Source organism: Myotis nattereri (genome assembly GCF_964212035.1).
Source record: "Myotis nattereri genome assembly, chromosome: 13".
Classification (NCBI taxonomy): Eukaryota; Metazoa; Chordata; class Mammalia; order Chiroptera; family Vespertilionidae; genus Myotis; species Myotis nattereri.
The window spans coordinates 39,123,553-39,147,572 of NC_138088.1; the positions used below are offsets into that span (position 1 = coordinate 39,123,553).

The following is a 24,020-nucleotide window of genomic DNA, read 5'->3' on the forward strand; positions in this document are numbered from 1 at the left end:
GAACAAATAAGAATGTATAGAAAGAATGGTGAAATGTTCAACGATAATTCAAAGGTCATGAAGTTACCTTACTGAGAAAAGAATAAGGTAAGAAGAGGTGTCTTCACGGAGTGGGTGGGAGCCAGATGGCAAGTGATTAAGAATGAAAAAGGAGCCCTGCCCAGTATGCCATCCTGCGCACCAAAAGGTCATCAGTTCGATTCCCAGTCAGGGCACGTGTCTGGGTTATGGGTTCAATCCCTGGGTGGGGAGTGTGTAGGAGGCAGCCAATTGATGTTTGGCTCTCATCTCAATGTTTCTCTCTCTCTCTCTCTCTCTTCCTCCCCCCCCCCCCCAAATAAAAAAGAAAAAGAATGAAAAAGAAGAAGAAAAATTGAAGCAGTGAATGTAACTCTCCTTTGGGAAGGTTGGCAAAAGGAGGAAGCGATGAAAGGTAAGAACAACTAGATACCACGTGATTCTGAATAAAGTTTATTAAATGATATGTACAGCAAATGTAGTAATTCAACACCTTTATTTATCAACCCACTGCAATAAAGAAAAATAAATGAACAGGAGAACCTGTGTCTGCACAGCACATGCTCTCAGTGTGTAATGTAAATGGCAACACTTTAAATTAATTGGTTATGTATAATGTCAGTTATTTTTCTTTCAGAATATAATCTTTTTTCTTTTTTGTAGTAATCTAGTCCAGCAATAGGACTTAATACTACTTCAGATAAACAGAACTGCCAAAAAAAAAAAAAAGAAACCAAACAGAAAACAAAAACGTCAAAACCAAAAAAACTGTAACTGCGATTATAGTAACTACCTTCTCTCCCAGAAATAATGATTATTTATTTAAAGTTTTAACTTTACAATGGCTGTATTTGTGCTAAAAATCTGCCGGTGAATTATTTGGAATTCCTTCATTTAAATAAAAATGCAAAAAACTTAATGACTTCCTTATTTTACCTCCCTTCAATTGAAATTTTTAAAATTATTTTTCTATACAAAGTAGGTACATGGGCTATACAAAGTTAAATATACATATTTACAGTCCCACCTAAGCATATGATTTTTTTCTTTTACTGATCCCAGAGAGACTGCAAAAGAGAAGTGGTTCGGGGCTTGCCTTTACCCAGAAGCGTGGCTAATATATCAAAACTGTCTGCAAGGCATGCCGCCAGTTAGCTGCACTTGCTATTAATAAACCTGTATAAACATCTCAGCATAAAAATAGGTATTTTATAATACTAAATGTCTGAAGACAAAAGAGCATTGGAAACCTTTGTTCCTTGTCTTGTCATACATAGGAAGCTGAAGTTTGATGCAAATTTGAACACATGATTTTATTAAAGACGGGCAAATTGGTGAGGCATATCTGGGTTTCTGTTGATACACAAATGCGCGAGGCTGGCATCATATGCAAATGTGGCTTTACAAATTGGTTTTATTTTCTAGCTGTATTTAAAGAGGTGTTCACAATTACCTACAGAATCAAGAAGCACCCCTCAAAAAACTATTAGGTAAGATCATGATATTAATGGTTTGCATCTAAGAAAGATGAGGAAACACATTAGCCAATACAAGAATTACATTTCCAAACGAGTGAAACGCTGCTGGGCAAATGCACGTGCACACACTGGTACTCATTCCCTCAGAGTCAAATCACAGTGCCCTGGGCAGTGGAGGGGACCTTCCAAAGCTAAGAGTCTTATTTAAGGAATTTCTGCCCAGGAGGCTCCTCCGCCCACCCCACCCCACCCCACCCCACCCCACCATTAGTTCTATAATCTTTCCCCTGGGGATTAAGGCTCTGCTCTGCCCTAGTTAAAAAACAAATGTCTCTGGAAGAGGTAACACATTCCTGTATCAGTCATTTACACTTTAGTGTGAAGAAGTCAGCCATCAAGATTGGAAAAGAGGACAGGGAGAGAAGTGAGTGCACTGTAGCTGTCTGATAGGGGATGGGCAGCCGGTGGGATCCTAAGATGAGTAGTGGAGACAGAGGTGGAGGCAGAGACACTGAAGACAAACTTTTTGCTTACTTATAAAGACTCAGACCTTCGGACAGTGGTACTGGGCACTTCAGAGCTACAGGCAGAGAGCCAGGGCTCCTGTACACACTCTGGCACTCGGAATTGCAACTCCTACTTGTGGCCGATGTGTATTTGTGGAGAGGGTGAGAGTCTGAAGACTTGGCAACAGCGCCAAGTGTTTTCAGTCATAAAGTACCCTCAGGCAAAGGGTCTTCCAGCATCCTAGTTGTCCAACAGTCGGCTAATAGAGACAGAAATACAATACTTTCTAGGATCCCTCCAGGGAAATTCATCTCTTCCTCTCTCACACCCTTCTTAGCACATTTCACAGTCTCTCGTGTGTGTGTGTGTGTGTGTGTGTGTGTGTGTGTGTGTGTGTCTCCAATCACCTCTGAGTCCCCGCAGGCAGGGAACGCAGGCAGGGAACGGGCCATTCCTATCTTTCATTCTCCAAGGGGTCTAACAGAGAGGGCTGACAAACATCCTGGACTCAGACAGAGTTGTGACTGAACACCCAGGTGTCGCAGGGGCCTCCCTGCTGAGCTCCGGCCTCCTGGGAGCAGCAGAATCACTTCCTCACACCTGGCGCTGCATCCGCACCTCTGCTCTGAAGTGAAGCCTGGCCAGGGTGCACCAGGACCCACAGCCCCGGGGGACTACATTCTGAGTGGCCCTTGAGCTCCTCTGGGGATGCAGTAAGTCTGCTGGCTGGTGCCCAGCATCCAGTGTCTATCAGAGGGTGTTAAATGAATCACTGAACATCACCATCCTTTTCTCCCTGAGAACAGGCCTATCAACCCCAAACTGTCCTGGCCAAGAACAATCCAGAAGAGAAAGATTAGTAATGGCGTCTGATCAATGAAACTGTGCCCTGAAAGGGAACATCTGTGGAAGCCAGTGATCTGGGAAAGGAGCACACGGCATGTGACCTCAGGAGCCACAGGGCTTCCTGACCTAAGTCGCTGGGACACGCACATTTCACTGTCTGCCTGGCCACCTGCTCCCAGGGGCAAACCTCCCGTGCTTTTCTGTCTGACACCAGGGGGCAGTGGCGATGCCGCAGGCTGGGTGTGCATGCTCGGGCGCCGAAGGTTCGCCTCCATTTCCCCACTAACCTCAGCAGGTCCAGCGAGGGGCCTCCACCACCGTCTAGGGATGACCTCACAGCCCAGACCAATCTCCAGCGGCGCTGATGGCGCTGGGGGCTCTGCGGGCTCGGGTGGCTGGGGTGGGCGGGGGTCTGTGCGAGCCTTTGGAGAATGGCTGGGGACCTGCCGGGGCTCTGAGGGCCGCTTCAGGCAGGCCAGGGAGGCAGCAGCAGGAGGCATCTCTGTGGCCACAGGTCAGATTACCTCAGACGGGGAGCGGAGGGGAGGGCTGGAGAGGCTCCCAGAAGCAGCTATATAAATACAGATTTGCCTCATTCCTTTCTGCTCAGCGCATGGTCCGGGCCTGTCTGATGCAGGGTGAGCTGAGACAGGCCCGGGTTTTACACACAACACACTTCTCTGTCCCGCTCTCTTGCTTCGTTCTTTATCCACTGTATTACTTTTCCTACTGACTCAACTTTCAAATAAAGAGACCAGTTCATGGGTTATGCTTCATCCTCCGGTAAAAATCATCTCTGCGGTTTTCAGTCTTCTTACAGATACAAAGGCTTTACATAGTTGCCTGGAAAAGTGCCAAACTGCCTGGTCCTTCTTGAAGTACCTGTGAAAACACACGGACAATGAGGAGACCCGCCCGCCGGAGTGCAGAGGGCCCGGGATCGCTGCCGGGCAGCCCGCAGCGCAGTGCGCGGCCTCCACACTGTGAGGCCTTCCCTTCCCTCACTCAGGCTCAGCGCCGGGCTGGGTGCTGAGCCAGGCAGGCGTTTTTAACACTCCTGCTTTTTGTTCAGATGAGCTTTTTTTTTTCAGAGAGCGTGGGTGACATTGCTGAGGCCCCACAGCTTAGCAAGCACCAGGGCACACTTGAACCCAAGCCTCTGATCCCCAGCCACTGCTCTTCCCAATGCTTCTCCGTTTTTGGAAGAATGGACACATCTCTCCAACACAAGACACTGGGGATTTACAATTTCTGAAAGTCCAATGGATATGACCACACATCAGAAGGAAATTCCTCTCCTAGGCCTGCCTAAGCCCCACACGGACTCCCAGCCTTTGTGACCAACCTTAGGAGGGTTCCCGTTGAGCCGGGAACATTACACGGTTTGGGTACAAAGCCTTCCTGGGCTGCTCCAGATCCCTATCCAGTTGCTGCCCTCGGGATTCCCTCTAGAGCGGCGTGTGTGCGCGTGTATGTGTGTGTGTGCGTGTGTGCGTGCATGTGTGTGCAGCTATGCCACCATTACCCTCTCATTAGCAGACAACACAATCTGAGCACTGCTTCCTTTTCCCAGTTGGCCTGGATGTGGCTCAGAATCCTGTCGAATACAACCTTCAAGCAGCCACTACCAGTGCATTGGAGCTGTTGCCCAAAATGAAACGTCTCAGATAAAAGAATGTGTCACAGCGACTACCTGACCCCCTGGGGGGAGGGTCAAGAAGGTGGGAAGGCCCAGAGATGCCGCAGAGAGCTGGTGAGCGCCTTGCCTTATGGATGAGGAGGAGCTTGGCTGGGTTACTTTATTCAAAGTCTGAATATTGGGTTACTTTTGGAAGTGTTTGAGGAATTGAGGAATCTGAAATATTTCCTTTACCAAGCTGCCGGGATGCTCCGTTAGAGAACTGGTGCCCCTCACCCCACCCCCAGTTCTGGTAAAAACCGTAACTGCTCTGGGAGGGGAGAGGTTAGCAGCGCGTATGCCGGGAGCTGGGCTCTGGCGGTGGCCATAGGCGTCTGCTGAGCACTGAGGCAGGGCCGCTCCGAACTGGCTGGCTGCCCCGGGAAGCAGCACCGGACTTCGAAGGCTCAGTACAGAATGAAGAATGTAAAGTAGCTCACAGTTTTTTATACCGATTACATGTTCAAATGATAACATTTGAATGCATTGGGTTTAATAAAATATATTAAAATTAATTTCACTGGCTTCATTTTACTTATTTTGTACATAGCTTGTATTATGTTTCTACTAGACTTCTTTGCATTAGAACAGCGATTTTCAACCCTTTTTATCTCATGGCACACACGCACTCATTACGAAAATTCTGTGGCACACCAAAAACATGTATTTTTTGCCAATTTGCCAAAAAAATTGGTATAATTTTGAATCATTCACACTGGGCGGCTATCGTTGTGCTGGCTGTTGTCATTTTTTTAAAAAATATATTTTATTGATTTTTTACAGAGAAGAAGGGAGAGGGATAGAGAGTTAGAAACATCAATCAGCTGCCTCCTGCACACACCCCACTGGGGATGTGCCCGCAACCAAGGTACATGCCCTTGACCGGAATCAAACCTGGGACCCTTTAGTCCGAGGCCGACGCTCTATCCACTGAGCCAAACCGGTCAGGGCCATTTTTTTAAATTTGACAATCTAAGGGCAAAGAGGTCAGTGCCCCTGACTAAGCAGTCAGGACTTGCATGTTTTAAAAATTCCTGTGGCTCACTGGCTGAAAATCGCTGCACCAGTGTACTGCTGACTTCTCAGATCTGGTTTCCCTCTGAACACAGCACTCAAGGTAGCGAGCCTGCAGGCTTCTGGGGCACTGGGAGGATGCGCGGCTTTCTAAGAGGCTGGTGAGGCCACGGCAAGTCTTTCTGGCTTCCCGTTTATGCTGAGACCTTGCTGTTCTCACTACCCCAGCCCTGGCATCACTTTGCTTTAGTAAAGCTTGGGCAGAGAGATCAGGAAAAAGTCTTCGGAGAGAAGATAAAGGCAAAGCCATTGTACGAGGGGGAAATTGAGGCAAAGAGTGAGCTGGTGACTCCCAACATCATACTCATACCAGAAGAAGGAACAGAGGCTTGGGGACAGGTGGGCCTGGTTCAAACACTGGCCCGACTATTTGCTGCCTGGGTGGCCTTGGGCTAGGTCAGTGGTGGCGAACCCTTTGAGCTCGGCGTGTCAGCATTTTGAAAAGCCCTAACTTAACTCTGGTGCCGTGTCACATATAGAAATTTTTTGATATCTGCAACCATAGTAAAACAGACTTATATTTTTGATATTTATTTTATATATTTAAATGCCATTTAACAAAGAAAAATCAACCAAAAAAATGAGTTCGCGTGTCACCTCTGACACGCGTGTCATAGGTTCGCCATCACTGGGCTAGGTACTTAATCTCTTTGGACCTCAGTTTTTGAATCTGTGATGAGGATTATTCTTGGCTTTTGGGCTGTTTGTTGAAAGACTATCAATAAGAAAGTATATCAAGCAAGTATCTGCTTTGTAATAGAATTTCACTTATTCCTCCATTTTATAAAGGTGAATCCTTTGTTTTAATTAAGCAGATGGCTTTGATTAAAATTATTAGAAGGCTGGAGTAGATAAGATCTTGAAATGTTTACACATACGCTTGAGTTTCATGGTAGAGACCTAGGCTCGGTCAAAGTTTCTTGTGTTGTTTCATAAGAGTTTAAAAAAATAAAATTTCCAAATGTAGAACAGATACATGCACAATAGAAATACAAACAGAACTTAATTAATGAATTTGACAAGTGCCCTCCCTCCATTGGACGCTGGCAGATTTGAGCTTTACGTCCAACACTAATTGCTGCCAGCCACACAGTCTCGAGAGCAAACATGAACTGTGCCCAGCACTCATGGTGGTTCGGGGACCAAGAAGGCTCCTCTTCCCTGCGGAGAATATGGCTTTTGCACGGTTCATCACTCCTAGTTGTTCCTTCAGAACACGGCTAGTGAGAGAAGTGGGACCAGGCCACTTACCAACAAACCATCCATCGTCACACTTTTCCATGACATCAACAATATCTCCATCTCGGAGTTCCAACTCATCATCGTTCTGTGGTATATAGCTATATAATGCTTGGTAGCTAAATCTATCAATGAGAAAAAGGAATATTAAGTGACTGATAGGATTAAATAAGGGCTTTTTAAAGCCATTTCAGTTAAATCAACATTTAGGTAGTGTTTCCTGCTTACCAGTGGAGAGAAAAAGTATTTTACTGGCGATTTCTCTAATGACTTATCATTGGGGGAGATCCATTCAACATCAATCTATATGTATAAAAGCCTAAGCGACCGTCTGACCATTTGACTGTACGACCGGCAGCTATGACGTGCACTGACCACCAGGGGTCAGAAGCTCAATACACAGGCATGGAAATATTGAACAGACTGATGAATCTCAGAGGGAAGAGGGGGGGGGGGAGGAGGGAAGACAGGAAGAGATTAACCAAAGATCTTATATGCATACTAGAGGCCTGGTGCACGGATTTGTGCACTGGTGGGGTCCCTCAGCCTGGTCTGCGGGGGTCAGGCAGAAACTGGCAGTCTGACATCCCCCGAGGGCGCAGGCCAGGCTGAGGGACCCCACCAGTGCATGAATCTGAGCACTGGGCCTCTAGTCTGATAATAAATTAAGACTGGCAGGGATGGAGCACTTCTGAGCAAGTCATGACCAATCCTTTTACTTAGTTTCATTTGGTTACCGTAACAGAGGATTTTTGTCTAGATGTCCCCCTCCCCTTTTACATTTAACCAAGGCTTTTTCTTAACATGGGATAATTTATATAGGTTATTGGGAATAGTCAGAGGTTACTGAAGTCCAGAGATAGACATTATATTCTGGCAATTTACATTGGATGGCCCAAGACAATTGTCATATATTATAAAATTGTCATATTTATATGAAATATATTCCAGTTGCCTCACCACTTAGAAAAACTACGTTGAGTTTCTTAATCCACCAACAGACATTTCATTCATTGTTTTAAAATATGGATGTCATTTTTCTGAAACTCTTGAAAGCTTTTTTTTCTATCCCAGTGAGCTGGGGGTTAAGATTTTTATTTAGGTGGCAGTTGGCCTAAGGCGATTTGGGGTGTGCTGCTCTGCTTGTTCTAACAGCCACCTCGGAGAAAGCTGGCATGCGGTGAAGTCTGGCATCTGCTTTGGCAACAAGGAAAAGCTCCGTTTTCACTTATTCCTTTGACAAATAATTAAGAAGCATCCACTGCACACCAGTTCACAGTTCTGTTTGATCACTATTTTGAAACACAACAGTAGCAGGAAAAACTCTGCCATGAGCCAAACATCTACCATTTCCAGTAGATGCCTGTGATCTCCAGTGTGTGGGCAAGACAGACTAGACCCAGGTACGCGAAGCCAGTGCCTAAAACAAGAGGCTCATTCTCCTCTGCTAAAACCAAAGGGGCAGTTTCATTGTGCACATTTATCTGAATGTGTCCATCTTTTGTAGGTGGATCTGCCTGCCAGAGGGTCTCTAACGAGGAATTAAGAGTGGCCACAGACTTCAGTTGGCAAATGAGCACATTCTGCTGTTTCTGTATGTGCCTGCTGCCTCCCCCCACACTGGCCTCCTCGGAATGGCTGCTCCCCTTCACCTCCACTTGCTCAGCTCTGGGAAGTAACTCCTGATTCTGCTTCCTGCTCTCTCCCCCAGACTGCGGAGCGCGGCTGGAGGAAGTCCCGTAGCCTTGCTGCTTGGGTCGCCCGGGCAGCGCTGACGTTGGGTGGGAGTCCCCCGCCTCCTCTGCTTCCCTGTGCAGAGGGCTCTTCACGCTGCCCCGTTCAGGTTTAAGTCTCCGGACCCCCTCCCTCCTGCTCTGTTCCCACACGGGAGGAAGGGTCCCTCGGGTCAAGTTGAACTCTATTTCCTTTGCTTCCGTGTTCTCTCCTACATCTGTTGACTCTGTCAACCCCTTCTCCTCTGGTACAAATGTACTTAAGTCTCTGCACCCTAAAAATACCCGCTCTCTGTCTGCTACTCCCTCCGTCAAGAGCCCTTTCACCCACCATGGCACCGACTACCAACCCTTTCTAAGGAGGCGTCTGCCTCCCCGTCTCTAACTGCTTCTCCGAGGTCACCCATGATTTTCTCCAGTTGCCGAACAGAACACCTGGAGGACACGTCGCATTTCCTCCCGCCTTGGCCGCTCTGGAGCAGGAGGCACTGCTGACCGAACACGCTTGCTCCAATCTGGACAAGGGATCGCTCCTAACCCCTCTCCCGAGTCTCCTGTGGCTCCTCTGTTGCCTTAAAAGTTGTTCTCCCAGGACCTACCCTCGGTTCCCTTCTTGCTCTACCCGGAGTCTCCTTGCGTGACCTTTCATGTGCCCGTGGTCACAGTGCACCCACTCTGTCCTGGCTCAGGCCCTCAGGCTCTGGATTAACATCTCCTGATCAGCATCTTTGTCCCTCGCCTCTGAAACCCACCTTCTACTCCTTTACCAGAGGTACCCCCCGAAAACAAAACAGAAGCAATATGCTCCTCCTTCAAACCCTCTGGTGGCTCCTGAGAGCCTGCAGAGTGAAACCCAAACTTATTTCAGTCGCATCATGGATTCTACAACGGGTCCCAACCTACTTTTTGAGCTTTGTTTCCTCCGTGAACTGTACCCTGCGGCCACGTGGGCACCTCTGAGGTTGTCCAAGCCCCCCGTGCCCATGTGGTTTCCTTAGCCAGGAAGACCCTGCTCTAACCCTCAAGTCCAGTTTGTCTTTCAGTGCTTATTCCAAATCCCCTCCCTCTGGGAATGGAGTTTACTCCTGTGCTTAAAAGAGGAGACAGAGCCAATATATTGTTCTTAACGAACGGATCAACCCTATTCACTCAGCTCTCGTCAGAATTAATTTCCTTCCTCTATTCCCACAACACTAGGAGGGAAGCCAGTCAGCACAGCTCTCATTTGCCCTTGGAGAGCAGTTCATTCTGTACCTGTCTCTCTCCCAGTAGGTCATGACCTTACTGACCTGCCACCTGTTCTCACATGGCTGATGGGAAACACGGAATTCTCAGAGAAGCTGGGAGTGATTCACTCATTCCCCTGCCTGGCTGCCCCACAGCCAGTCAATGAACACTTCCTGAGCCCAACAGTCTGCTAAAATGAGAGAACTGAAGTTTGCCGGGTACTTACAAATCTTGTGAGGCTTGACTCCTGTCGGGGGTGACTCTTCGCTGCTGGGCTTGAGGTTGCTGAGAAATGATTAAAGATGATTTATTGTCAGAAGGGGGTACCTTGTGATGAAAGTCAAGGGGATGAGAGACAGTGCTGCAGTAATGAACAGACTTTTCGGCAATGTTTATGATCTCATTGCAAACTGCTTCCTGTGAGGTGGCCCCGAGATATCCAGAAACCCCCATAAAACAGTCAACATGGGGACAAAAAAAAAAAAAAAAGAAAGAGAGGAAGAGATGGAACATTCCAGACGAAGCACATAAGTCCAGGAAAACAACAGAGTTGAAGATCCAGGTTAAAAAAATAGATATTCCAGTAGTGGAGTGCAGGAGGGATCCAGGCGTAAGCATGGAAAAACAGGTAAGATACAGAATTCGGAATTTAGTATGAATATTAAAAAAAAAGGTAGCAGCATAAAAGCCTGCAATTAGTGAGTAACTGTTACAAACAGAATAACTTCAGGATAGAAATGCAAGTATGTATCCCCGATCATGCACTAAGACATTGATTTAATCCCGTATGGAGGCAGAGGAGAAATGGCATCTCTAATTCCTCTGCTTTTTGAGAGGGAAGGGGGCGGCCTACCATCTCTCTACGACAGTAGCCACATAATCCTGTAACTCGTGGCTGAGAGTTAACCAGGCAGTACTCCCGGCTGTACTCTGGAGGCCAGTAAGGACTCTTTTTAGAAAAGCTACAGTCTTAGTCAACAGGCGTCTTACCACATAGCTCTTTTCAGATTCTGTGAGATCAGGTCCTGCGCTCAATGAATGATGAGAAGGCTGTGATCACCAAGCAAATTATAAGGGAGACATTTTAGCAGATGTCACATTGGAAAGAATTCAAAATAAAAGCGTGAGCAAATACACGTACCACACCATCACACTCGATGACACCGGACACTCGTAGCCTAGGGCCACCGAGTCTCCATGACAACACGGTGGGTGCACAGGAGAAAATGCAATGTACAGAGTTAGAAGCAAGCATCCAGGCAATGAGATGGGAGGCTGAGACATGGCTGCAGGGAGGTGAGAAGGACAACACAGGGCCCCAGAGTGGCAGACAGACACGGAAGGGCTGTCTAAAGAACAGTTACGTCCCTCCGTTACCACACACTTGGTCCCCTTGCTCTCAGCTGCCCAGCATCTATGGATGGGCTGCTGGACCAAAGCCAGTTTCAGTTACCTGGCCAACTGCTGGCAAAGCAGGCTCACAAAACTATCAGGCACGCCACGCTTCAGGACCCACAAAAATTGAGTAACGCTTCTGAAAAGCTCCTTGGTAATGTTCAGTATTGGAACAAGACTGTTCTGGAAAGATCTGCACATGACACACTCCAGCTAGGTGTTTGAGGAGTTGAGACGTCTCACAGAGCGGAGCTGAGACCATCACTCATCAGCTCAGGTACCCCAGGGGCGGTCATGGCCGAGCACCCCTCTTTAAAGTGGGTCTCCCACAGCAGAGGCCAGGCCTGCACCGCAGGGTGTATGAAATCATTTCCCTCACAAAGGATTCAATCTCAAGCTCTGGGGAGTCTCCCTACATAAATATTTGAAGAGCCATCCTTGGAGACTTCCTCCAGGCGGCCCACCATCATAGCCCTGAGCTTCAGCACCTCCAGGGACACCTGTGCGTAGCTCCCTCTTTCCAGAGAGGCCCCGAGAGGGTGAGGCCTCCTGAGGCCACACTGTGAGCTCGTGGTGCACTTGGTTCCTGGTGTCATCGACTGTCCCCGAGGACCTTCCCTGTCATCCCGGACCATGTCCCACATTCCCAAGTGTGCTCACTGACCGTGCTTCACAGAGTCCTGCAGAAACCCCGGAGACAGGCAGGGCAGGGTTACACATCCCCTTTTCTTTAGAACCCAGAAAGCTGACGCTGCAGGACCCACCTCCATTCCAGGCACCACTTCTACCCTCCTGTCCTTTTGGGAAACCCCTTCAAGTTCTCCAAACGCCCTCCAAACTGCAATCACCTAGTCAGCCCCCTGGACTCGGCAGGAGTGAAGGCAGACGCAGGACTGGAAGAGTCCTTTTCAAGCTCCTCCTACAACATCTCAGGGCCTGCAGGCTCTGGCAGGTGAGAGGCGCTGACCCTGCATAGCCCCCTCATCACCTACCAGCCTCTGGTCCAGGCTTCTGTGGAACAAAGGGAAGCAGTAGCCTACTCTGCAGGCTTTCCCACAGCAGAAGAATGAAACTTATTCTGGGCACCCCGAGTGGGGCATACCTCCAGGCAAGGGGAGCGAAGGGGAAACTTTCTAAAAGTAAGAGCTGTCTGTCCAGCAACAGCAGGGGCTGCCTGATGAGAGAGTGTGTGGCCTGCCCCAGCAGCTGTCTGAGCTGAGGCTGCGCTGACATCACTAGCTGGGACATGGGGTAGTGCTTCTCAGGCTTTCATGGACGCTGGTCTCTCCTGGGATCCTGTTCAAAGGCAGGCTCCCGAGTGGCACCTCAGGGGTGTGTGCTGAGACGGCTGGTCCACAGGCTGCAGAGGCTCTCAACTATCTGACACTGAGATTCTCTGTGTCAGACTGACATGGGTCGCACCTCATAAAAATAAAGTTCTCATACAAATAAAAATATTTTCAAACTCCAGCTGGGGCCCGATGACCTCAGGTCAAATGCAGACCAGAGAGCATGCGGATAGTCTCTCAGAGTAGTCAGCACAGTTTACGGAAGTCCCTAGCATCTTTCAATCAACTTAATCCCAAAGCAGTGACTGGAATCGATCATCCACAAATAGTTGGCACATAAGAGATTTGGTGAATCAGATACAGAAAGAAGGACTGATATTCTACGAAACCCTTTCTTTTTAAAGCATTTTTAAAAAGCAGCTTTCAAAGCACATATAAGTCTGAGTCCTCATCTGACTCGTGTACTAACGCGGTGACAAGGGGCGGGCAGAAAATGAAATGTTAAGGCTCAGGGAAGTCTGAGAACTTGACAACATGGCTAAGCCCCTGAGAGCTGAGCCTCCGTGTCTGATCCCTGTACGCCAACCCCTTGAGTCATGACGGGCAGCTGGTAGCACCAGCGCACACCCAGCTCAGCCTCTTCAGAAGACCAGCGTGTACCTTCTCATTACCTGTTCATCATGTGAAAGGTACGATGTGCACGAATAGGCGTCATCCTATCATTAGCTCAAGGGTCCCCAGTACTGAAAGGGATACTGATGCCCCGCCTTCCTTGGTCTCAGGTCCTATCCAAACCAGAAGGCAATCATTATCACAACCTTCACATCCAAACACACTTAACATCTGGACACACTTAACTCATCTCCCAGAGGTAGGGACAATTTGGTTCCTTATTTAACGTTTGTGGGAAAATGCAGAAAGAAGGCAAGATAAACAAACATTTACCCTATTAATTAAGATTCAATTTCTTCCCCCTTTTAAAAAAATATATTTCTATTGATTTTTAGAGAGAGAGGAAGGGAGAGAGAGAAATATTGATCGCCTGCCTCCTATACATGCCACACTGGGGAGCGAGCCCGCAACCCAGGCATGTGCCCTGACCAGGAATTGAACAAGTGGCCTCCTGGTGCATGGATCAACACTGAACCATGAGCCCACCAGCCGGGCTCAATTTCTCCCTCTTGGAAATGCTTTCCTTAGACTCTTCCTCCAAACCTATGCCAGCCAATATGGTCACCAGCAGGCACATGTGACTTGGCCAGGATAAAATATACAATGGATTTCAAAAATAAAGTACAAAATAAAGAATGTAAAATATCTCAGTGATTCTTATATTGTTTATATGTTAAAGTGAATTTACTTTGATATATTGGGTTAAATAAAATAAATTATTAAAATTAATTTCACCTGCTCCATTTTACTAGCAGAAAATTTAACATTACATTATGTTCCCACTGGACAGTGCTGCCTTGATCCCTGGTCCTCATAGTCTGCCCTTATTCAGGTCTAAAAGTAGACACACGTTCTCACCAGGACCTCATCCGGGGTTAAGAATAAAGAGGGTATTATCTCATGCTAAGTGCGTTTTGGACTCTTGGAGATGCATGAAGTTTTTCACATGTTTAGAAAACAGCAATTGGCCCAACACACGTACACACACGGGCGCGCACATACACACACGGACACACACACACACTGCATTCCCCTCCCCCCTCATCAACAACAAACAGGTGGTAGTCTTGGACTCAGAAACTGCTTTGCTTTCCTATTCGCAAACATGCACCCAAGCACCTCTCTTGGCTGGAGCGCTGGCTTCATTCTTCCCGGTGAGCAACCCTGCAGCGTCCTTCTCTGTGGCCCTGCTGCCCTTCCATCTCCAGTTCACGGAAGCCCCTCAGAAATCTGACCCTAGCTCCCTGGGACTGTTCATCCCTCTGGATCCACAACACACCCGGTGCTACTGTGCAGACACTAAGCACCTTCTTCCAGTGTTTGGTGTGTGCCAAAGCCCGAAGCCCCAAATGACTGTCTGCAGGCGGAAGAACAGCAGAGAGTCCTGCAGGTGTGGGCAGGATCGAGGAACTCAACCTCAACATGCAGGACCCACCTAGAGATACCTGCTCTCCTAGCCTGCCCGGGCCTCGGAGATGGTATTCTTCTCCTCATCTCAGGCCCCATACCTTTCCGCCTCTTCACACCCCACCCACATTTTGTTGACCTACCCTGGCCTCCCGGGGGAACACTGGACTGGGGGTGAGATATCTGGCTTCCAGGCCAGGCTCTGATACCAATTTGTTATTTGAACAAAATGCTTAATTTCTTTGGAGTTCCAGTTCTTAGTGAAATCAGAGGACTGGACAAGATTTACATCAATGTCCTTTGGCTGTAATGTTCCATGACTGGAGTGGAAGCACCCTGTGATTGAGACCTGGCACTGGGCAGGGCTGAACTGGCTGAAGGGGACAGCACCACTCATCGCCCACTGAAGACTGGACGGAGGGCTTTGACAGTAGCCCCCGATGTAGAGGGGGATCTGGCAGTGTGGGAGGTGAGGGTGCTCCGATGGAGACAGAAGGTTTGCAGCTCCTGGCGTACCGGGGCAAACTCTGCCCGAGGAGTAGGAAGCCCCGAGTGACTCAGGCTCCTGGGATTTGGCTCTAGGGAACCTAGAGCCATCCTGCAGCGCCCTGCTCTGTGCCCCCCCCCCCCCCCCCCGGCCGGCTCTGACTCCGCTGATTCTCCTGATTTCATTGAGCAAAAGATCCCAGCTTAAATATAAACCAGTGACAACCGATTAGTTCCACCGCTGACCACCCAGCCCTAGTCTCCACCAGATTCCCCCGCAGATGACACACTAGCTCTGTCGTCATGTAAACCTGATTACAACGCTCCCATGCTCAGCCACCTGTCAGAGTCTGGAATGTGGACTGCTGTTTCCTTCCTAAAACAAGCTGAGGAGCAACGGCAAATGGCACTCAACTATGAAGAAACCGAACGCTTTCCAAGATGGTGGCTTTGTACTCCAGGTGGGAGAGAATACGGAGAAGCAGGGACTGGCAGAGTCAATCTGAACTTCTAACTTCTGGATCTGTGCAACACAAAGTAAAAGGCTTCTCCCACCACTTACACTCTTCTCTTCCTCCCCCCACCTTCCTCTCTGTGGTGGAACGGGGTAAGGAGGATAAAGTAAATTACCTCTTACAGTTCTTTTTCCTGCTATATCAGTATCACACAACAGGTACTTATTGGTTCTAATTACATGCTCGGGGCTGGGTGCTTTAGTCTCATGACATCTCATTTAGTCCTCATAATAATTCAGCAAAGTGGTCGCTATGTACCTCAGATTACAAAACTAAGACCCAATAAGTCTGAGTTGGGAATTTGAAGAGCCAGGATTTGAACCCCGGTCTCTGGGACTCCAAGTCCTGCACATTCCACTACACCCTGATCTCTGGAGCTAGGGGGTCTGCTGTCTACCACTTCTCCTAACGTTTTTCAGGGGGAGACACTTCAACGCTGGGTCTTAGTTCCCCATCTTAGATGGTGAGACGCTGGTTATTTTTGTAAGAACTTTGGCCAGTGTCTCTCCGCGTCCTGTAAATTGTTAAATGCCCTCGGTACTTAGAGATTTCCCTCCTGAGGGAGCCAAAGGGAAATGATTCCCATTCTTTGTTGGATATCTTAACATTTTAAATTTCCTTTTGGTTCTCACAAGGTGCATTGCAAGCTTTTCCTTCTAGTTCTGATGTCTGTGCCCAAAGCAGGCCTGTGTCTTTGTTCTTATCTCTCTGGAACTAACCTAGTTCCCACGTGGTGAGGGATGTTCCCAAGCCACCAAAGCACATCACTCTGTCGTCAGTTGAGCAGCTTTCCTTCCTCTAGGCCGCCAAGCGATTTGTTCTTGCATTTCTCAGACACACAGCTTTCCTGAATATTTTTATTTTTAAATGTCACGCCTTCAGATTTTATTGTTTGACTGGCTTCCTTCCCTTTAGGAACCAAACTGACATCACAAAAGTGTGTCACTTTCCTCAGACCTCAGCTTTCTCATCTCATCATGGAAGTCCAATCGATTTGGGCTCTTAATCTGGGGTCCATGAGCTCCCAGGTGGCCTCAAGTGTGACTCTCTTGAAACTTCACGCGGACTTTGGATGCTGGCCTGGATCCCTGGCTGACCTCAGATTCCCACAGGTTCCATAACCCAGAAGTCAGGAGTCACTGAAACAGGTGATCTTTAAAGATGCTTTTTAAATCAGAAATTCCACGAGGCTCTCACCAATTGTAGGAGCTCAGAAGCCAAGGCTGGGCGTCCGTCAGGAGACAGTGCCCTGGTTGGGGAAGCCCAGTGAATGTCTGCTGATGCTCATGAAGGTTTCCGAGAGGCGCTTCCCCTCTACTCGCTGGACTGGTTGTTCTAAACTTGCTCGGCCAAAATTATGCCCCTCAAATTCAAGAACTTGGTTGATGATTCTTAACTCTTGGGCGTTTTGTATGTATGTTTTTGTTCAATTAAGCTGTCCCTCAAATAATAAAAGGGAAAACTTTCACTTTTCAATTGAGAAGGTTCGCAAGTCCATAATAAATGCCGTACTGCTTTTCCTTTCAACTGAAACTCACATTGGACTTTTAGCTAGTCGAGACCAGCAAAGACAGAAAGAACCCTTGTTCTTGTCTGACTGTTTTGCTAACGGACTGGGGAGCCAGAGGAGGGAAGTGACTCATCCAAAGACACGCAGGCTGATGGGAGCTGGAGCCCAGCATCCTGTCCGCACAGCGCGCCTCCCCCAGCCCCCTCCCCGACTTGGCTCACCCGCTTCTGCTGTTCAGAGAATACACACCTACAAACACAAGGGACGGACCTGTGTGACATCAGCTTGGGAGGCTACCAAGGAGTGGGAAGTCACAGGCAAGTGTTCGCACATCTGCAGAGTTGGGGGTGGTGGGAAGGGCTGGACAGGTGACTAAGGGGAAGGAAAGCAGCAAAGCAGGGACTTAGCACCAAAAATGGAAGTTTGACAACCCAGTCACAAGGGTCACGTGACCGTGAGGAAGATGACTAGCCACACTGTGCTGACGAATGCCCGCCGTGGCACCAACGAGCCCCTCCGTGCTCTGCTCCAGCCTCTTCTCCACACCACCCCCCTCTCCCCTGCAGACACCCTACGGGTCACCCCAACCGGGAACTTGCCACTCCCTGTACCCCCTTTCACATCCCCACCCCTGGGCTGTGGCAGGCCTATGTCTTTGCTGTGAACCCCACCCTCTGGCTGTGTGCCTCCCACAGAGCTCCCAGGTCAAACCCCACTTCTCTTACGCAGCCTTTCCAGATGGCCCCTCCCCTCCTAGTGCTCATCATCTCCCCGCATCCTGAACCCTCAGAGTGAGCTGCTGTCTGTCCTCCTCTCTGCATTATAATTACTGTGGACATGTCATTTCCCAGTGGAGATGACACACTCCTTTAGTTGGGGTCAGTCATCTTTTATCTTTCATTCAACAAGTATTCATTGAGCGCCTTCCATTGATCATGTGTCCTGGTCTCTCACTCTCATTGTGACACAGACAAGCAAAGGGGCAAATGCCATAGAGCTGAAGACGTGCCCCACAGGTGAGGTGCAGAGGGCTGTGGGAGCACAAGGTCAGAGCATTTAATCCGTCTTGCAGGGGCATTTAATCCGTCGCCAGGAAATGCTTCTGGAAGGACATCTGAGTGGAGAAGTATAGGCAGGGAGCAGTCACCCAGGCACACAGCGTGGGGGGCTTTGGGAGGTGAGGCTGGCCTGCTGTGTAAACAGCCCGGCACATGGTCCGCGGAGCCTAAGAGAGACTTTCCCAAGAGCAACAGGAAGAACCCTGATGGTCTTCCCTCTGTCTCTCACAGCACCTAGTACGGGCCTAGAACATCCTTGATGCTTGGATGGGAGAGAAATGATCCTAAGAGTCAGAACATCTGTGATTTTAAGGCTCTCGGGCATTTCCCTCTGTTCACTGGTCAGATACATGTGAACTTCTGGTTCAGCTCCCCACAGCAAGAGGAGTGGCCGGCAGTTTTCCCGATAACACAGACTGGTCCGGAGCACATTTATCTACAGTGACTCAGCCTGAGCTCGCACCATCCTGACGGCCACCAAAGAACAGTGTCACTGAAGTCCTTTCCATCTTTAGCTCTGTCGCCCAGAGGGCCTCGCGAGGCAGGAAGCTTCTTTTGAAGGACCCCATTTCCTGAGTATCGGGGTCCTGTTCCCAGGCACAGGAGGGGCAGTGAAGGGGCTGGGAGGGAGGTGTGTGGGCAGCAGCCCCTTTCCCACAACCCTCTAGCTCTCGTAGGGAGCAAGGCCCACAGCCTGGGCGCCACATGGAAGAGAGGAGAGAGGGCGGGGACAGGAAGTGGTCCACTGGCGGCCTGGAGGCCCACCGAGAACGGAACATCGATTTCATCAAGCCTGGCACCCGTGTGGCCAGCTCCTCCTCTCGCCCCTCCGTCAGGAAGGGAGCGTGTATACCCCTAGCCCGGCCCAGGGCTTGGCACCACGCTCTTCCTGTGCGTGCTGGGCCTGGAGGCAGGTCGCTGTGACTCACTGCTGACAATAAGGAGGTCTCCGGGCGCCAGGACTGACGGGGAATGTGTACAGAACCGCTCCTGTGCCACACATTTAACTCTGTCCCACCAGCCACTTCACCAATGAACTGTTCTGTCCCTCACCGGCCGCACCCTTTCTTCCCCAGTGAACACACGTCCCAGGAGCGCCTGCCGGCATGGCCTCCCCAGGTGCTCCGTGCCCCTCAGCCCCACACCCGGAGCTGGAGCAATATCACCTTGTGGAGCCTTCCCTGTGCCGGCACCACACCCCCACTTTATCCTCACAGCCCCCCGCCCCCCGGAGGGAGGGACCGCCTGGCACAGGAGAAGCCCGCGCGGGGAGGTTAAGTGGCTGCTAGCGTGAGGCTCGGCCTGAGTGGTGACATGTCCCACACCGCCCTCCCGCAGCACACGGCCCCCTCCCCACTGTTGGCTGGAGCTGGAGGTCTGGCCTCACTTGCGTGTGGGTCTCTGTGGGCTCCAAGCGCACCTCCATCACTGCAGTCCTGGCGCTGCTGACCCAGGCTCCTCGAGGGCAGGGATGGGTGACCCCTGCCCCCTGCCCCCAGGCTGGTGCCTACAGGTCTTGAGTAAATATTTGTTGAGTGAAAAATGAAACTTTAAAGGGAAATGGGGACACCAGGTCTGAGATCAAGCAGTCTCCTGTGGGCATCGTACACAGCAGACGACAAATGATTTGGAGCGACATCGTCAAGAATTCCACTGGGTGCTAAAGACATTCTAGAATGTTCTCAGTTCCAGAAGCAACTCCAGGTCACCCGGGATGGTTGCTTCCATTTACAAAATGCTGACCATGCGCCACCCCAGCCCGTGCGAGCACTTCTCACACGTGACTTCCTGGAACCCTCCCGACCACTCTCTGAGGTAGGTGTTATCAGGTCCATTTTAAAAATGGGGAAACTGAGGCTCAGAAAGGGAAGAAACTCCCAAGCACTAGACATTAGGAGGTAGGCAGGCAGGCACACCTGGCTTCGTTGACATTTGGGGTATTGAACAGCATTGCCACATTGGAATCGCGATCGAATTGCCAAGTTTATCTCCCCCCCACACACCAAATTCTCAGCGCTCAAAACACCCTACAGCCACCTTGGTCCGCACTCGGAATCTCTGTAGCCGACACGGACAGAGGAGGGGACAGTCACATGAAGAGCAGGCGTGCCCAGTCAGGGACCCAAACCTGTGAGGCCGGTGTGGGGCCTGAACGCTCCTCCCGAAGCAAAGCGCATTGTTCGCAGTGAACAAAGGCCTGTGCACCCAGACAGACAGGACGCAGACCACGGAGCCGCACGGCATGCCACGGAGCAGTTCTCACACAAAAGCAAACCACACTGAGCACACGAAGCCTGTGTTCCAGCTGTTAGTCTGAGCAAACCGAGGTGATCTCCGCAGCGGGAATGGGGGAGGGAAGGCCTTCCTCCTTCTCAGGGGCTTGTGCAGGAGGTGCCCCAAGGGGGGGTCTTTGGAATTCCCTCAAATGGCCGGAATAGAGCCTGACTTTTGCCACCGACTTCCCAGCACTGACACCTTCATCAAGGACCCCTCTGTTCCCTCCTGGGTATTTCTTCTCCCAAGACAAGCAAGTGGGTCTCCCTGGCATCACGTGGCCTCGGCAGGCAGACCGTGGGTGAGACGTCTGGCCCACCTGCCGACGGAGATGCCAAGGCACACACGTCATGCTACAGGCCTACCTGGCGCACACCACTCCGAGCAGCCTTCCGCTCAGCCTGCTCGCCACCTCTACGCGGCTCTGTCTGCTCAGCCTCCCTGCCCGGGAAAGGGCTGCCCAGGGCCTGGCTGGGCTGGCTCTCCTCGGGGGTGCAGAGGTCTGAGAGTCTCTGTTCGGTGCTCAGGCACCTGACCACGTCTGAAGGTTTCAAGCAGCTCTTCTTAGAGATCGTGGGTCCGCCCAGGCATCTCTCACCTGCCTCCCTCTCTGCTTTCCTTTCGTACTGTCTGCTTTCTTCTCTCCACGGGCCCTGGCTGCTAAAGGCGTTGCTAAGCTCCGAGATGACACTATCAGGGCTCCCAAGCAGAGGCTGGGAGAAGCTGCCCTGCGGGAAGCCTGGAGGGGGCCTGTGGCTGCCACTGTCTCCGTTGACGTGAAGGGAGGTCTGGGCACCAGGCACCGGGGAGTAGGCTCGGTGTGGGGCAGGGAGGGCCAGCGGGGAGACAATCGAGTGGGGGGTGGAACGACCCGACCAGCTCGAATGGGGGAGGCTGAGGGACAGGGAGGGACTAGGCCTTGTCAAAAAGGCAAGGTGGTCAGTGTAATAGACAGACGCCTCTGGCAGAGGAGGCAGAGGTGGGGTCAGGGCCAGAGGACGCCGGCCTGGGACCCCCACCGTCAGTGAGATCCACTCCGAGGTGACAGCCTGCATCTCAGGGGACAGGGCTCGGTGGGGGTGAGGCAGAGATGAGGGGGCTGGCAGGATGAGCTTGCTGTGACTGGGAAACTTAAAAAGAAAAGGAGAGAGAGGAAAACAAAAGGAAGAAGCACAAGGTAGAGTCAGCTTAAAGAAGAAAGGAGGAATACCCACAGGGACACACGGAGAGGCTGAGATGGAGACGAGCGGGACACTCTGGTATCCAGAGGAAGCTGTCTGCTTAGGTTCGGAGAGAAGCTGAGATGTGTGCACGTGTGTGTGTGTGTGTGTGTGTGATTGTGATCGTGTGCAGCTGGGGAGGGTGGAAGACGTGAGTGGAGCTGGGGAGAGATAAAGGGGTCCCACTGGGCCCTTACACCTGTGCCACCTGGTCTGCAGAGTCACTTCCAAAGGAACACACTGGAAGCTGCCCGCCTGCCCCACCAACCACCTGGGCAACCGAGGCCCTGACCCAGAACCGAGGGAAAAACGGTGACCTGCCACTGCCCCGCCTTGCCTTGGGCTTTTATTCTCTCCAGGGGGCTCAGCAAAGAGCCTTCCAGAGAGGAGTACGAGCAGGGTGGTCAGTTTTATAGTCTCGCTTGGCTACAGTCAGGCAAAACATCGAATTGAAGTCCCTGTAATATAAAGTAGAATGTGCTGCACCGATCTCACACCCTGTGCCCACAAGATCAGAGCAGGTGGACCTTGCTGGGCAGAGAACCTGCCAGTACCCATCTCCTGGGTCAGCCCTGGGCGGTCAGCGAGGAGAACATGACCCGGGAGGAGAGGAGAGAGGACCATCCACTGTCACCTGGTCCCGGGCCTGCTCTCCTTCCTCCCGACAACCCAGTGGCAGCAGGCGGGGCTCTAGCAGGAAGTCGCCCACATGCCTCTCCCGAGCCCAGGGTCCTCGTTTTTCTTGGCTTTGGGGAAGTGGAGATTTGGAATAATTCATGTTTTAAAACCAGTTTGCTCATAATGCATGTTCAGGAAAGTGAACATTTTGTGATAAACCCCCTTCCTTCAGCCGAGTGTACACAGAGGTGCTAGAAGTTACGTTTTAAACCTGGTCTCTGCTTGCAAAGCAGAGTCTGGGTCTTTATCTTCTGCAACCAACCTTGACCAATGAGGTGGCAAGGACCGACTGGGCCATGGCACGGAAGAACAGTGGAGGCACCCCGCCCGCTTCACTGGGTACTCCCAGCACAGAATTCTGGACTAGCTGATAAAGGCTCCGATTTCTCTCCCTCTCATCACCTTATCCCCAGAGCAATTTCCTTAAGCTCTCCCTTTTTTCCAACCAAGGGTGTGACAATATTTCCCAACAAGGGGTGAAAAGTGCCGTTTGTATGCATGAAGACAGGCCCGGTGTGTCTACACCCCCCTGCTGAGGACTGTTCTCAATCACAGGCTGAAGAGCCACCCTCGGGGGGCTGTGCCCTCAGCACCGAGGGGCTGTCACACCGACTGTGAAAACCAGTGACGAGATGCGTAGGTACCTGTGGGCTCGCGGTGGCACTACGACTTGGGGAGGAGTAAGGCAGGTCGATGTAATCCACCCGGTTTTTCACCAGTGGCCTTTTGATGACGTCCACGTAGGTGATGGGGAAGATGCCTTGCCGGGTCGTCCCCGGGATCCTCCCTTCGTACCAGTTCTCGTCCACCTGTCGGAGCAGCGTGATCCTCTCACCCTGTAAGACACAGCAAGGCGCGGTCCGTGTCCCACCATGCCCCAGCCCCAGAGGCCCTGCCTGCACCCCTCGCTGTCCTGCTAGTTTAGCACACTCTTTGCTCACATGAACCTTCCTTGCTAGACCTGGAGAGAATTACTACCACTGGGATGGTGATGCTCCCAGCAGTGGAGCTACCTGGATGCTGGGACGTTGAGCTTGGCCCGTAAATATTTCCATAAAGAAGGTCAGACTCATTCCCCGAAGCTAGCAGGCAAATGGAGTGTTTTCACTCACTAAATGCATAACGGACAGATATGCAAACTTCTTCTCTAAGGCAAAGGCTTTTTGGGAGGGGTTCTCTTTTTTCTTCCTTTTTATAACTTTATTTTTTCCTGTGTCATTATAGAAAAATTAAAGCACAAGCAATATAAAGCAGAAATAATCGTTACCCATAATGTTATCACTCGGGCAACTACTGTTAATATTTTTATATATGAACTTCCCAGACTGAATTTTGTTTCTGTGAATTGGACTTGCACATCGTATTTTTCTTATAAAAACTGAGTAGGCACTGTATTTCCCTTTTCCAACTTACTTTTTTTATACTAAACAACATGTAGTGAGCCTCGTTCTTTCTCAAGAAAAATAATTCTCCATTTCTAACAGTGTTGGCAGCGTAAGGACCACTGTGGGCTATCCCACTGCACATGCCTGCGCCGATTTAGTTGCCATTCACCTGAGGTGTGGCACCTGGGTTGCTTCCAGCGTTTCTTCTTTTCTATGAGGGGCTCATCTTTACCTGAGGCATATATTCACTCTCCTCAGTCCTCAATGAAACTAGTAACTTTAGTAAGCCAGAGAATTTTGGCAGGTGAAGTGTTGGAATTCCTGGGAAGAA

General features: G+C 50.3%; 1 protein-coding gene across 1 annotated transcript in view; it reads right to left on the reverse strand.

Moving 5' to 3' along the window:
- Window positions 1-458: 458 nt before the first annotated feature.
- The window catches only part of SORBS1 (sorbin and SH3 domain containing 1), a 218,909-nt gene continuing 195,347 nt past the window's right edge, over window positions 459-24,020 (reverse strand). Inside the window, exons 25-29 of the mRNA XM_081104358.1 lie at window positions 22,949-23,140; window positions 20,772-21,536; window positions 10,027-10,217; window positions 6,853-6,965; window positions 459-3,731 (exon numbers count right to left, since the gene is read on the reverse strand). Of these exons, the coding sequence (XP_080960484.1) occupies window positions 3,664-3,731; window positions 6,853-6,965; window positions 10,027-10,217; window positions 20,772-21,536; window positions 22,949-23,140 (1,329 nt within the window). The 3' untranslated portion in view covers window positions 459-3,663. The remainder of the gene's footprint in view (window positions 3,732-6,852; window positions 6,966-10,026; window positions 10,218-20,771; window positions 21,537-22,948; window positions 23,141-24,020) is intronic.